Raw genomic sequence first — 14,436 nt, forward strand, 5'->3', positions numbered from 1 at the left:
AGCACCCAGTGGGGCCGGCCAGACAAAGGCAGGCAGCAGGCACTATGTCCATACACAACTCTTCCCTGCCCCTGGAGGAGCACAGTTCCTTCCCTCAGAGTGCTTTGGAGAGACAGGGACACAGAATTCTAAAGACATAGCCTTCATTACAGAAAAGCCATCAGAGCCAGCTCTGAGCCTCAGACTAAGAGAGAACAAGATGGAGAGAATATTGGTAGAATGGAGCACTCTCCCAGAGGGCTTCCCAAAGAGAAGATGATGAAGCAAATTGGCCAAGTGTTCAGGAACTGGGTTCCACTCTTTCATCTATTCATCCATTTCAACAAACACCAAAAGCACCTATTAAATTTCAGACATTGGTAAGGAACTGACACAGGACACAGGGAAAAAATCAATCTCCGCTCCTTCCCTTAAAGAAACTCATAGTCTGGGAGAGAGAACAAATACAGCTATGCAAAATTACAGCCCTTAAATAACAGCTGCATCCAAATCTGTACAAGTTAATGTTTGAGCAGAGAGAAGGAGTTGGCACCCAGGCCTGTGTGATGGGCAAGGGCTGGAGGCTGCCAGGCAGATTCAGGGGAGGGCACACCAGGCAGGGGGATAGGTACAAAGGGAAAGAGAAGTCTGATGGGTACCATAATCTCACGGGCTAAGCAGGTGGTGCCCAGGGAAGAGGAAGGTGAAGACAGAGGAAGTGGGCCCAGACTCAGAGGGCTGTGAGTGTCCAGTTTACAGGATGCTGGAGGATGGTAGTAGGAGAGGACATTATCACCCCAAAGTGGGAAAGGGAGACAAGGTGGGATTTGTAGGGGAGGGGGACACAGATATTGCTTCCCCTCCCCAGGGTGGGCGGGTGAGGACAGAGACCCAGCAGTAAGTTGAACAGCCCCAGGAGCTGGGGCCTCCCTCAGTGTTTGAAGTGAGGCCAGGTCTTGATGATGTTGTACAAAGCCTGCCCAGGAGACAGAGTGTTGACCACGTCACTGTGGCCCACCAGCAGGTAGTTGGGGGCCAGGTACCCTTTGACCACAGCACACTGGATCAGGTGTTGGGCCACTTCCAGTGCAGAGGCTTTGGGTGCAGTACCTGCAAAACATAGTCAGTCCATTGGTCATATGATTGCTGGGTGCCCTGCCCAGGACAGGACACACTCCTAGAACCAACCACCACCACCAAGCTAGTATATTCCACTGTTGTCAGCCACTCAGTGGACAGACAGAAAACCAGGTCTAGACTGCAGTGCCTCAGTGCCAAAGTTTTCCTAAATCAAAAGGGCTGAGCCTGGCGTAAGAAATGCAATTGTTCCAAGAATATGCAAATCCTTTTTCCGCTGCAAAAGTTTATCTTACTGGGGAAAGTTTAGCTCCCCCAGGGAACATGTGGCAATGTCTGGAGACAGTTTTGGTTGTCAAAATTGGGAATGAGAGGATACTGTTATCATCCAGTTGATAGAAGCCAAGAATACTACTAAACATCATAAGACCCAGAACCTGTGGGACCCAGGACAGTGCCACAACAAAAAAAATTATCTCATCTGAAATGTCCATAGCACCTAGGCTAGAAACCCTTGGTTTAGTGGCAGACGTGCTTCCTCCTTCTTCACATGCCCTGACCCCATTTCAGTCCCATTTCCAGGCATGGTCCTGGGTCACTCCTGCCCCCACCCAATTCCCATTTCTGTGTCAGCCTGAACCAGCCCCAGTGACATAGCCTTCCCTTTCTGGAGATTAGATAAAAAACACCTGAATATTAAAAAAAAATTAAAAACTCTAGTCAAGGGCTCTGGTCCAAGACCATCTTTAGTGTGGAGTCTCAATGCAGAGTCAGGGTTTATCAATGCTTTCACACATAAGGTGAAAGGGTACCACTTGCTGCCATGGCAACCCAAGAAGTGATGTGTCTGCTGACTAGGATGAGCTTAAAATATGCACAAAGATCGCTTCATGTGTTCCTTAGGTATTGGAAGAGAGAGAGATTTGACTGTGTGAGCAGGAGGTAAATTTAAGGTGAGCATTTCATCTGAGGATCACCTCTGGTCACACTCAGCTTAATTAAATATCAGATTTGAAGCTTCAGCATGTGCAGTCATTAAGACTGAGTCTGATGGCTTTGTCATCCTCGCCAGACTTTCTCCCTCAAATACCATACAATGACCACCACTGCCCAAAGCATCTACTTACCTGTAAAGGTGCCCATGAATGAGATGCCCAAGGCAATATCATTGTAGCCAGGGGTTTGGGAGCCTTGGACATTCCAGCCCACCCCTTCATAAACAGCACCATCCTGGCCCACAAGGAAGCTAGAAGACAGTGAGGGGGAAATGGAGATGTGCATGAGAGAGAGGCATTCTGGGGATTGTTTCTTATCATTATTCATTAATTCATTCGTGTCTTTTCTTATCAGATATTATCTATTAAATTCTAAGCACTGAGTCACAGAAACAAGTAAGACATAATCCTTACCAGTGATGTACTGATAAATCAGCTGGTGGGGCAGGAAACTCTGATTTATAGTATTTGCAGAGTTCTGTGGAAGAAACTTTCCACAATGGCTGATTTTAGGCTACCAGTTATTAAGCAGCTAGCTCACAAAATTCCTGAATCCCTAACAGTCAGTTCTCATGAGCTGGCACATGCCCATCTGGCTCCAGCACATCACTTCTGCCCACGAGGAGCTCACTGTCAATGAAGAAAATAAAATGAAAGCTTTCAGTGCCTACTTTTCCCCTACCTCACCAATAACTACTTTCTCCAAACTGTCCCACAGCCTCCTCCCCACTGAGGACAATGCACACATCTCTAGGCTTACCTGGCTTGACGTCTAGGTACACTGGACTCTGTAGACCCCTCTCACCTTCTCCAAACATTCTCTTCCTATGACTTCCACCACACCACACCACCTCTCTCAGTTTTCTTTTTCTCTGGCTGTTGCCTCTCTGCCCCTCAGTTTCCTGTGGCCTTACCATGGGGTTCCTCAAGATCCTGCTCTGTTAAGCCTCTTCCCAGCAACACATCCTCCCAAGACACATCCACTTCCTGGCTCCTTTACCATCCATGAAAGTCCACAGGTTCACAATTGGACTCACTTCCTCCCCATCTACTCTCCTTTTTGGGGTCTCCTCTTGGAGAAAGGCATTGCCACCCATTGCCCACTGGTCACAGGCCAAAACAGTCCTTGGCCCACCCACTCACTCAACCAACACTTGTCTGCAGAGTCTCCCAGCCACTCACCAACCCCTGCATCCTAATCATTAACCAGTCACCTCTTCCACTTCTCTCCATGACAGAGGCCATCACCCTAGACGTGTCACCAAATCATCTCGCCTTGCACTACACAGTCGTCAGACCTCACTACCTCCAGTTTTGCACTTTCTGGATCCACTCCTGAAGCAAAAGCCAGGGTGGTCTTCCTTAAAAAATGTTGCCTATCATGTTAAAATCCTACTTTTGGTCCCTTGGCACTAAGTCCAACCTCCTCAGTTCAAGTTACAAGATCTTCAGGACATGGCCGGTACTTGCCTCCCCAGGCTCACTTCCCACCAAGCCCCTTTTTGGTGTATATGGGCTCATGATAAACATCTCTCAGTTCTTCAAAGGAACTGCTATCAGGCTGGAATCCAAGTCTTTCCACAGAAGTCCTATCCTCTACCTGAAATGTTCTTCTTCCTCTAATTTGCTCCCACTCTGTCTTTGGGTCCCAGTTCATATGTGATTCCCTCAGATAACATGTCCTTCACACCCATCTTCCCAGCAACCTAAGTCCCCCATTAAGCACTTAATGTACCTTATTGAGACTTACTTGTCTAATTATTTTTCTCCCTCCCTAAAGTACTAGCTCCATAAAGGCAAGAATGTGTCTTTGTTGCATTCGATGGCAACCCCAGAGCACAGCCTAGGGCAATCTCCTATGACAAGCAAGTGTTTATCCTGACTCCAGGACCTCTCGAGGTGAAAAAATGACAGTCATAAAGTATAATAGAAGGGACACAAAAAGTCAGAAGTCAAAAGACAGGTAACTGCCTTGGGGAATCTGAGTGTAAAAGGTAAGTAACCTCTCCTCAACCTATTACTTTCCTGTTTAGGATTTCCAAATTTATAGTTAATTTTTAGATGTCCAACTGTCAACACAGTGAACAATGCTCCAAGTAATCAATCCTTCATGGCAGAACCTAGCAAAGCACTTGGGAGGTTCTGATAGATGATATATGTTGAAAAAATTTTTTATCCTCTCTTGAAAAGTTTGTTACTAAAATGGAAACAGCAAGAGGGTCAGTCAGTCCGGAAGCACACATGAAGTAATGGTAAATTCATCTAAGACAGGCTCCCTGCACAGGGCTTAGCAGGCTGCATCCTGAGCAAAGGTGCCCAGTTGGAGGCACTAAAATTCAGCTCTACTTGCTAAGCTGTGAATGTCCTCAGAAGCAGGGGTTCCCTTTATTAAGGTGTACAAATATGCAATGGGCTAACAGTGTCCTGTCCTGAGACTTAATATTTAATGTGATTGATGTGATTGTTTCTGATAGTATGCAGCCCCAAATGTCTTATCTGCAAGCTCTGAAAACATCCTGGAGAAATCTCTACGTGTTTTGTGGGCCATTTGGTTCTTTGTATATATATGCCAGTATTAAGTGACAAGTTTTTAAAATTGGTACTCTTTAATGGAAACAATTTGATCAAAACTGTCACAGAATTTTGAGCCCCATTTAGGTTACATTTAATAAGGAGAAAGAGAGAGAGAGAGAGAGAGAGAAAGGGAGGGACGGAAGGGAGGAAGGAAGAGGGAGGGAGGAAGGAAAGTATATTGGTTTCCTCTCCTGTTAGGTCAGTGTGTTCTTTAATGAGACTTGGCACTAGAGAAATCAAAGGATATTCTCCAGTCCCTCCCTCTGCCTTCATACAGGGGAGATTCTCCAAGTAGGTTTACAGCCTGGATGAAGAGGATGGTACTAAACATGAGAGGGAGCAAGCTTCTGGATGTGGCCACACTGAGGGCAAAGCCTAAGTCACTGAGTAGAGGGAAGCAATTACATGAAACACACACACACACACACAACCCTGAGATTGTCTTTTCTAAAGATTCCATTTGCACACATGTGACTTCCTCTGATGTCTTTTCAACAGTCTTGGCATCGGTCACATCAATACGCTACCTTTGAAAGAGGTACATAATCTGAGAACATGCCTAGGGCCATGACCACCCCCTTAGATAACTCCTAAATAAGACCCTCCCAGGATTGGGTGGGAAATCAATGGGGCCCTACCTAAAGGGTCTCTCAGATGGTGAGAACTCAGCAGATATTATTTCTTTTTCCCCTCCTTTCACAGGTTCAGTTTCTGCCCCCAGAAACTGGAAAAGAAGCTTCTGTCCTGGGGTCCACTTACTTATACCCAATGTCACATGCACGGTGTCTGTCCATGAAGAGGGACTGGAGGTCTCGAACTAGCAGGCGGCATTCATCAGACACACTGCAGGTCCTCCCAGCAGTGTGGAGGATGACGACATACTTTGCAGGGAGGGTCAACTTGGGACAGTAGGTCTCCCTGGCCTCCCATGCAGACCGAGGGACGATGCTGGGGCAAGCTATGGCAAGGCAAAATAATAATAATAGTAATGGAGAATTTATTTTGTCAACCCAGGTCAACTACCTGACTACCAAATGCTACCATAATCCTCAGGATGTTGAAACCCAGGCCTCCAACCCAACCCTGATGGTGGGACTCAGGAGCTGTGTCTCAGCAGCAGGACATGAATGTAGACATGATGTTGCTACTTGTTAAAGCCAAAATAGTGTCTACCTTATCACCTCAATTACACTAGACTCTTCTTTTAAAATCTACGTAAGTTTCCTTAGAAGTTGTGTTGTTCTACTTTTGTGGGGAGGGGGCTGGTACTGGGGATGGAACCCAGGTGTGCTTTACCACTGAGCTACATCCCCAGCCCTTTCTAGTTTTTATTTGCAGACAGGGTTTCACTAAGTTGCTGAGGCTGGCCTCACACTTGCAATCCTCCTGCCTCAGCCTCTCAAATCGCTGGAATTACAGGTGTGCACCATCATGCCCAGCTTCTTGTTCTACTTTTTGCATTCAGAAATGTGTTTGCACATAAGCATGTGAATATATAAATAGGTGTCTAAACATCCTATCCCTTTCTGTGCTTTTTCCCTCCCTAGCATTTTTCACCATATAACACACCAAGTATTTTACTGGTTTGTTTGTTGTCTTTCTCTGCCCTGTAGATTGAAACTTCACGAGGTCAGGGATTTCAACGCTCCTGTTCCGTGGTATATCCTGAGGGTCTAGTAGGTGCTGAGTAAATGTTTATCAAATGAAGAAACGAGTGCACATATATAACACCACCCTGATGCAAAGGCTCTACCACTCTAGAAATCTGAGGGGTAAACAGGTGCCCTGGAGGGTCCCTCTCTAGGTTTGCCAGCCCCAAAATGTCAGAGAGTTGGGTGACCAGTTGCCTAACAAGAGAAATGAGAGGAGAGCCTAGTGTAGAGGTCACCCCCACCCCAGTGGTGTTTGAATTTAGTGAGAAGCGATTCTGGATGGAACCCAGAAAGGTTGGAGGTCTCACCTTCCTTCAGACTTGCCTTTGGCAGAGGAGCCAGGCAGTTCTCGCCTTTCACAAGAAGTGGCTGGATGTATCCAGATGACAGGCGTCCCCTCTGCACAGCATAGGAGATTAGGTCCTTCATGGCTGACAGGGCAGCAGGGCTGGGGCTGTGGCCTGGAAAAGAGCAATTGTGGGAAATCTCAGTCTGATCTGAGCTTTAGGGGAACTATATGGAGATGGGACACCCTGCCAGCTCCTGCATGGGTGTTGGAGGAAATGAAGCAGGAGCCAGCTCATCCCCCAGGTCTGAGAGGCAAAGTCAAGGGTCTGCCACGACAGAGTTCTCCCTGGCCCAGGATGAAGTCCTTTCCCAATGACCTGCCAGGACTTCATTTGTCCACGCCCTCCATTCATGAGAGAGCTCAGAGGCAGTAATCACCCAACAGCACTGGCCTGCTTAGGCCAGGATTTCCCACCAGTAGGGCCCCACAGGCACAAGCCAGGCTCTTCACCCACATACTCCTATTATTCCTTATCACAAACCTCTAAGGTAGAAGCTACTATTAAGCCCATTATTCATGTAAAGGAACTTGAGGCCATAAAAAGCAACACATTCAAAATCTCAAGCCAACAAGAAGCAATAAGTAGTCCAAAATCTATAAACAAATACATTCACACATCAATTAGTAAACAAAAGGCTGAACACAGTGAGTCCTCTGGCATGCTGGAAATCACCCTAGAGTTGGCAGCAGAGGAAACAGACTCATGTTCTGATTTCTCTATTTATGGCTGTGTCTCTTTGAGTTATTTACTTCTCTGAAACTCAGCCTGCACTCTGTGGTAATAGAAATTGTGAAATTCACCTGGACAATCTCAAAGAGTAGGGGAGGAAAATGAACAACTAGGATTTCAAGATCTTTGTTACTGGTAAGGGCTGCACAAATTCAATGAAATGGTCCTGGACAATGTATGTTCCAAGGCAGATAGTAAGGTATTTGGAGCAAGAGACTAGAAGAAAGTGGAGTCAGAGAATAGGGAAAACCTGGGAGTGAGAGATGGAAGGAGGAAGTGTCAGGCGGGAATCTGGGGGGTACAGTCTGCAGCTACAGAAAGTTGACATTAGAGGAAGACGACAGGATAGTCATTCACACAGAGGTGACAGATGAATTCCTAATCTTTCCAGAAGGAGAGCAGGGGAACATACTTGCAGAGAGAAGATCAGTGAGCAGCTCTACCTATGAGATGCCTAGAAGAAGAGGAGCTACTTGGAGACAGAGAAAGAAGTCAGAGCAGTTGGAGAAGGATCCTCACCAAGCCATGTATGGAGGTCAGGGAGAAGAGAATTCCAAGAGTGGATCTTCAGAGAAGTTTAAGAAGCTGCAGTGTTGAGTGTTAAGGAATCTGGAGAAGATTCAGCTGGGTGGTCATTACCTTCCTTGGTGCCAAAGAAGGCAACGCCCAGGGAAATGTTGTTGTAGCCTTGGGTGTGCAAGCCTTGGACGTTCCAACCAACACCTTCATACACCCTGCCGTCATCCCCAATCAGGAAGCTGTGCAGCAAGGAAACACAGGTTTAGTGACTGACATTGTAGCCCACCTCTGAGAGAGCAAACCACTTACCCAGGCTCTAAATGGAGAAGGGCTTGAGCCATGTTCACTAAAAGGATCCACATGGATTCTTTCCAAACAATGGAAAGACCAAGTCATTTATTCTAGTCCTTAACATTCTAAAGGACCTGCTCCAGCCTCCCTACCTCCCCGATCCCTTGCTCAGAGACTGGAGTTGTATATAAACAACTTCCTTCATCCCAGAGGAAGGAGAGGTCCTGGGACCTTCACAGTAATTAACACCGACCCAATTCCAATCCCCTCCTGACACCAACCCTATGTCCCAAGGACTTAGGGAAATCTGGGAAGTGGTTGGCCAGGGACTCTACAATGCTAGAGTTCTCAGATTCTACACTTTCTTGTGGCTCTTCTCCCTCCTCCAAAATGCACAGTGCCCAGGTAATCATCATACCAGATATTTATCTGATTTCTCCCTGCAGGGTAACTATCCTGCAAATACCTGGCACCTGAGACAAGGACACGGAAGCAGAAGCCAAAGTGAGAGAAGTGATCCCAGAAGCCAAAGTGAGGGAGTAGAGAGAGTAAGAGAGGAGGGATAAACCAAACAAAGTGTGCACAACTGGGCTGGCTTCACAGTGACCACCCCTTGCCATCACCCACCCCACCCAAGTCCTTCTGAGGAACTGTGTATGCATATTTTACAACTGTCCTTCAGAAGGGCTGGGGGCCAAGGGAGAATTCTATCAGCTCCTGCCTCCCCTCACCGTCGAGGACTTTGGGAAAGCCTGAAGTATGGTGGACACTGAGGCAGAAGCCATCATCATGCTCAGGAACTGTTCACATCTGGCCAAAGTCAGATGTGAGTCTCCTAGATGGCTCTTAGAGCAACAGATGGGACGACGGCCCCATCAAGGTGTATGTGGTGGGTGGAGCATGCCAGGGGCAAAGACATGATTTTGAAACAATTCAGTCTCTGTGACTCCACATGTGGGGCTTTGAGAAAATCAAACAGCCCCCCTACCTTCCTACCTGGAGAGGTGGAGACAACTGTTCTGTCAAACTCAGAGCTGTTGAGGAGTAAAGGCACTCAGGGACAAGGAAGTCATCTGTAACCTGTGATGTGCTAGGCAAACCAGAGTTGGAGTGGGTAGGAAAATAAGTTATCATTTGACTGTCCTTATTTTCTTTTGGGAGTTCTCAGAAAGGCAGGGACCTCTTGGAAAATTCCAAAGGACTTAGGATTTTATAAAGGTTTTAAACATTTTATTCATTATAAGACCTACATAACTACAAGCCAGAAAATGAGGGAAATGAATGAGAAGGAATTATGGTTTAGACATAAGGTTTTCCCCAAAAGCTCCTGTTAAAGCAGGAATATTCAGAGGTAACGTAATTGAATTGCACATGCTATAACCTAATCAGCCCATCCTAGATTCAACAGACTGATGACTGGGTGGTAAATGTAGGCAGGTGGGAGGTGGCTGGAGGAGCAGGTCACTGGAGGAATGTCCTGGAAGGGTTCATCTCCCCTGTGGCTCTCTCCTTCTCTCTCTGTCTTTTGACCCTGTCACAAGCTGGGTAGTTTTCCTCTGCTGGGCCCTTCCCCCATGATGTGCTGCTTCACTTGGGCCCAGAGCCATGGAGTCTACCACCTAAGGACTAAGACCCTGAAACCATAAGCCCTGAAAAAAACTTTCCCTCCTCTAAGTTGCTCTTGTCAGGTATTTCAGTCACAGGAACAAAGAGCTGACTAAAACAGGAGGAATGGGAGAAGAATCCTGGGAGAGCAGTTTTGGCCATGTGCCTTGAGACCCACACTCCAGTGCTTACTTGTAGGCCACATCACACCAACTGTTGTTGTGGACATGATGGGCCTGCAGTTCCCGCAGCCTCTGACTGCAAACGGCCTGGTCACGGCACTCTAGCCCAGGGACATGATGTGTGACAAGGACATCCACGGGCATGGTCAGTTGAGAGCTGCAGCCAACAGCTTCTGCCCCCCATTCCTTGCGAGACACCATGGTGAAGACATCTGTGGAGGAAACCATGGGCCGTCACTGGGTGCGTCCTGCCCTGTGGTTGCCCGTTAGCTACCTGGGCTGCACATGTGTGTCTGGGCTGCATCTGCCCCCTGGTGGTGGAAGAGCATTAGGAGGAAGCCCTCAGCAGGCAGGCACACCCACCCCTGCTCTTCCCCATATCTGCATCTCACCCCTGAGGCAGAGTCTGATCCAGTCAGGGAGCCTGGATGCTTCGCTGCCTGATCCCCACACAACCCCAGTCCAATAAGACACTACCTTCCAGCTCCTTCCCTGCTCTTCCCAGGCCCCTACTTCACAGAGCATCTCTATTTCTATCTCACCCACTTTCCTGAAGAAAGTCCTGAGCAGGGCTGCACCTCAGGACTGAACCTGAGAGGGGTGTACCTCCTCCTTGGCCTGAGACTCCCTCCAGGCAGGGGCTGAGTTTCCCCGCCCCAATCTCCTCCCTGAGGTCAGGGTTCCTATCCCCTCCTGACACCAATCCTATGTCCTAAGGACTTAGGGAAATCCAGGATGTGGTTGGCCAGGGTTACTCTCTACTCGACCCCATTTGCCCCGTCCCAGTGTCACATGGCTGTGCAGACCTGAGGCACGTTTCCAGCCACATAAGAAACCCTAGTCAATCCCCAAGATTCCTCACCATCAAAACCTAGTTTGCCTTTTTCAATGAACTGAGAGATGTTGCCAAACAAATACTGCAGACCCTCTGACACCTGTTTTGTTTGTGTGTTGTCCCAGGAGGAAACAGCTGCAAAAGAATATTCCATTGTGCATCAAACTTCAAAGAATTCCAATACCAGGTATCCCAGTGGTACAGGCTCTGACCAGAAAGAGCCACCCCCTCTCCACTGCCCCTTGGCCTCCCCAGATACCCAAGCCACCTCCAAGAAATCCCTCTGAACTAACCAGAGGACCACCTCCAATAGCAGAAGGCATGGCTTTCTCCAACATCAACTCCAGGTGAGCCCCCGGGTTGTTACTTAATAGTTACAGACAGGGAGTCAGAAATAGCCTATTCTCATTGAGGGGCATCTACACACACGATTCACAAAAACAACTTGGAAGTGCATTTGGGCACCTTCAAACCACAAAATCCTCTTCTGTGTGAATTTTAGCTAATGGAACATTAAGAAACAGTGTGTGGGGAAACAATTAGGATCATCTGCATGAAGCAAGCCCGTGCCTGATTGATTTGGAGGGCATCTGCTAACCCATGCCTCATAGTCCATGATGGACAGCAGTGAGATCTGGGGACAGGGCACTGACTTGTATCCAGTGATTGATATTCTTACCCCCAAGGAACTTTTTTATTCCTTTTTTTTTTTTCCAGGTTTAGAATCTTGATATGGTTAATTGGGTTTGTTTTTTTTTTCCACTTTTTAAAAATGTGTTCTTTCCAAGGAACTTTTTTTTTTTTACAAGCAAAAACCTAAGTCAAGTCAGACTCTGAATGATGTACTAGTAATATATTGTTCCAGTTTATTTGCTTTTACTCTCCAAGTTCTAAGTCCTTTGCGTGCATTATCTCATTTGATTCTCACAATAAGTTTAAGAGGCTGGTAACCTTATGTCAATGTTCAGGTTGGAACATTAAGACTTAACTGAATAACTTATTTGAAATCATTATTGGAAGCAGGGTGAGGAGTCAAATCCAGGTCTAGAGAGTTCAAGTTCTATGCTCTAAGTATAAAGCTATTTTTTCAACCTAGGGAAGAGCAAGCATTTTAGGAATTTCTATTTCAGTATTTGGTCCAGAGAAAGAAAACTTACCGCCGGACTGGAGACCCAAAACAGAGAAGATGTGAAGCCAGGGCAGCATCCTTACATGTGCCAGGACACTAATTGGGACACTGTGTTTAGCAGCCCTTAAGGAAAGCAGTGGCCCTGGGAGAGACACTGACAGTTAACATGATATTATGCTGACTCTGCAAATGGAGCACCTCCCCGCCCAGATTATGGGTACCGCTGTCTGTCTCCCTGTCACACTGTGGGCCTCCTGAGGCTCATGCTTTCTAGGGTGCCCCTGCCCACAGCCAACATCCCTGTCTTTTTACCCCAGCGACTCAATTTCATCAAATACCTACTATGTGCAGGGCCTGGTTAGGCACCTGCACATGCAATCTTTTTTAATGCTCACCATTTCTGTAAGGTAGGATTGTTAACCCCCATTTCTACAAACAAGGGAAGTAAGATCCAAGAACAGTTCAACCAAGAAATCCAAACTCTCCTAGATGAGTCCACTGCTGAGAATTACTTTCCAGCTGGGGACAGAACCAAGTGAGGGAGATACAGGAATTGGGGGAAAGGAGCATCCCAGTTCCAGGGCAGAGGAAATCTGATCTTACTCTCCATTTGGTAAGGTCCTTCTCCTGGGAGGGACTCTGGAGAAGAAACACTCAGAAATACCTGTGGACCGGTGCTGTCCTGGCCCAGCAGGTCAGGGTGCAGTCCACTCGCTCCTCATTGGCTGGCAGCTCCCTCTCCTTCAGACTTGGCCTCTGACGCTGTCCTCTCTTCCAGCTGGTGCCTCCTCCTCCAGCCTTCGCTCTCCCCAACACTAGAGGGCGCTCCTTCTCTGGAAGTGACCCACTCAGGCTCTGGCTTCCCAGAGAGAAGAGGAAAGCCTGGGATCCCTAACAAAAGACAGGACAGAGGTCTGAAGCTCAGAGCTGGCTGTTCCACAATAGCACTGAAAGGAACTGAGGTGGAACCAGACTGGGCTGGGAGCACCTGGGGACCCGCCCTGTGAATAAATCCAGGAATCTCCTCCCTGGGAAAAATTAAGATTGCCCAACTTTACCGGAGCTCTTTCCTCATCCCCAGTACTTAAGAAGCCCAGTCAACCTGTGGGAACCAGGGGCTGTGTCCCCCTGACATCTAGAAACTTCCTGTCCATGGAAAGGGATCTGCTTCAGAAGTCCGAAAGCTGTGGATTGAGGTCATTTCACCAACATGCCACCCTGTCCTCTTCCCCTAGGTTCCCCTGCTTGAAGGGAGAGAAATAAAAAGCTATATTCCCAGGAGATGGTTCACTATGCCTAATTCTGACCCTGTAACTTATACATGCATCACACTCTTCTGCCACGCCACATCTTTGGCCTCGAGCTGTCCCCCACTACAGGAAGCCTCCCACGAGCCAAGCATCTCCAGTCCCTCACCCACTCCTGGCTCAGGACTATATTACTGGGTCATCTCCTCATCAGGTTCATGCCGTGCAACTCTGCTCTTCCTGAGCTGTGAGTCTTTGCAGAGGACGTTCCATGTGACACTTTCCAAGAATACAGCAAGGTGCACATCTCCATGGAGACCTCTCAGCTCCTAGTGGGTGGGGCAACCTCTAGAGACACTGAGGAAATGCCCGTATGCAGAAAGGTCGCCCTTAGTGAGTCACAGTCTCATTCTCAGGTCTCAGGACTCAAGAAAAGTTCCCTAAAAGGGGTCCTTGAATGCACACCAGGTTCACCCACTTTCTTCCCAGTCCTGCGCCGAGATCCAGGCCAAAGCATGAGAAGAAGCAGGGGCTGCTAAGCCTGGGTGAAAGAGCAGGTGTGCAGAGCCAGAGACCAAGATGAAGGAGACCCCAAACTGGAGCCCAAGATCAGTACCAAAGGAACCTAGAGGTTTCCTGACCCTTTGGGGTGTGTTGTTTTTCCACACCCCAGTTCTCTGCCCATCTTAAGCAGCAGCACAGCCCTTAGAGTGAGGGATAAAGTCTGAAGTCTTACATCCAGGGACTTCAGGGGAGGGAGGTGCAAACACTCCTTTTACCTCCCCAGAGGGGCTTGGGGATGAGAGACCCAAGGAAAACCTGGGTGGTGGCTGCCCAAGAGCACCCATAAATGCTCTGCCATGTCCAGACACCAACACATTCCTGTGACAAACATCTGTCCTGGACAAGGGTATCAAGAGGGAGGAAGAGAACAGTGTGGATCATCCTTCTCTGGTTCTGGGAACTTAGGACTAAAATCCTAAGAGGATCTCCTGAGTCCTGAATGACCCAGTTCTTGTCAATCACCCACCAGCCCCATCTCAGCTCACTCTGCAAGAGCAGGGCCCTTCCTGTGTATTCCTGCCTCACTCCTCACCTGGGGAGGCTCCACTCAGCCTGGCTTCTTCCAAGATGCCTCTGTGCCTAGTTTAGACTGGTAGAGCCTCAAGAGTCCCCTCCTGTCCTAAATTGTGATGATGCTCTCCATGAGGGCAGCCCCTGAGTCTGCCTCTTCACTGGTGCCTAAGGTAGCAGCACACAATTTTTAAAGAT

The 14,436-nt window shown here is 47.9% G+C and overlaps 1 protein-coding gene across 4 annotated transcripts; it reads right to left on the reverse strand.

The window, feature by feature from the left end:
- Nucleotides 1-418: 418 nt before the first annotated feature.
- PGLYRP4 (peptidoglycan recognition protein 4) lies at nt 419-12,851 on the reverse strand. 4 transcript variants are annotated; one of them, XM_079155367.1, is made up of 9 exons: nt 12,582-12,851; nt 11,946-12,059; nt 10,816-10,923; nt 9,964-10,165; nt 7,996-8,114; nt 6,586-6,738; nt 5,385-5,583; nt 2,184-2,302; nt 419-1,089 (listed from the first exon to the last, which is right to left on the reverse strand). In XM_079155367.1, exons 2-9 carry the CDS (start codon nt 11,992-11,994, stop codon nt 911-913), a joined length of 1,128 nt encoding a protein of 375 aa, XP_079011493.1. In that variant the 5' UTR covers nt 11,995-12,059; nt 12,582-12,851; the 3' UTR covers nt 419-910. The 4 variants fall into 4 exon arrangements, with proteins under 4 accessions (XP_079011493.1, XP_079011492.1, XP_079011495.1 ...); XM_079155366.1 differs by having other exon boundaries at nt 11,946-12,071; XM_079155369.1 differs by lacking the exon at nt 10,816-10,923.
- Between the last annotated feature and the right edge of the window lie 1,585 nt (nt 12,852-14,436).

This window comes from Sciurus vulgaris (assembly GCF_902686455.1).
Source record: "Sciurus vulgaris genome assembly, chromosome: 1".
Taxonomy (NCBI): domain Eukaryota; kingdom Metazoa; phylum Chordata; class Mammalia; order Rodentia; family Sciuridae; genus Sciurus; species Sciurus vulgaris.

Coding starts and splice junctions, on each gene's coding strand:
- PGLYRP4 (XM_079155367.1), bottom strand. CDS start 11,994: ATGCTGCCCTGGCTTCACATCTTCTCTGTTTTGGGTCTCCAGTCCGGC. Junction 8,115..9,963: donor TGGTGTGATGTGGCCTACAA/GTAAGCACTGGA, acceptor CTTGCTGCACAG/CTTCCTGATTGGGGATGACG. Junction 1,090..2,183: donor ATTCATGGGCACCTTTACAG/GTAAGTAGATGC, acceptor TATGTTTTGCAG/GTACTGCACCCAAAGCCTCT.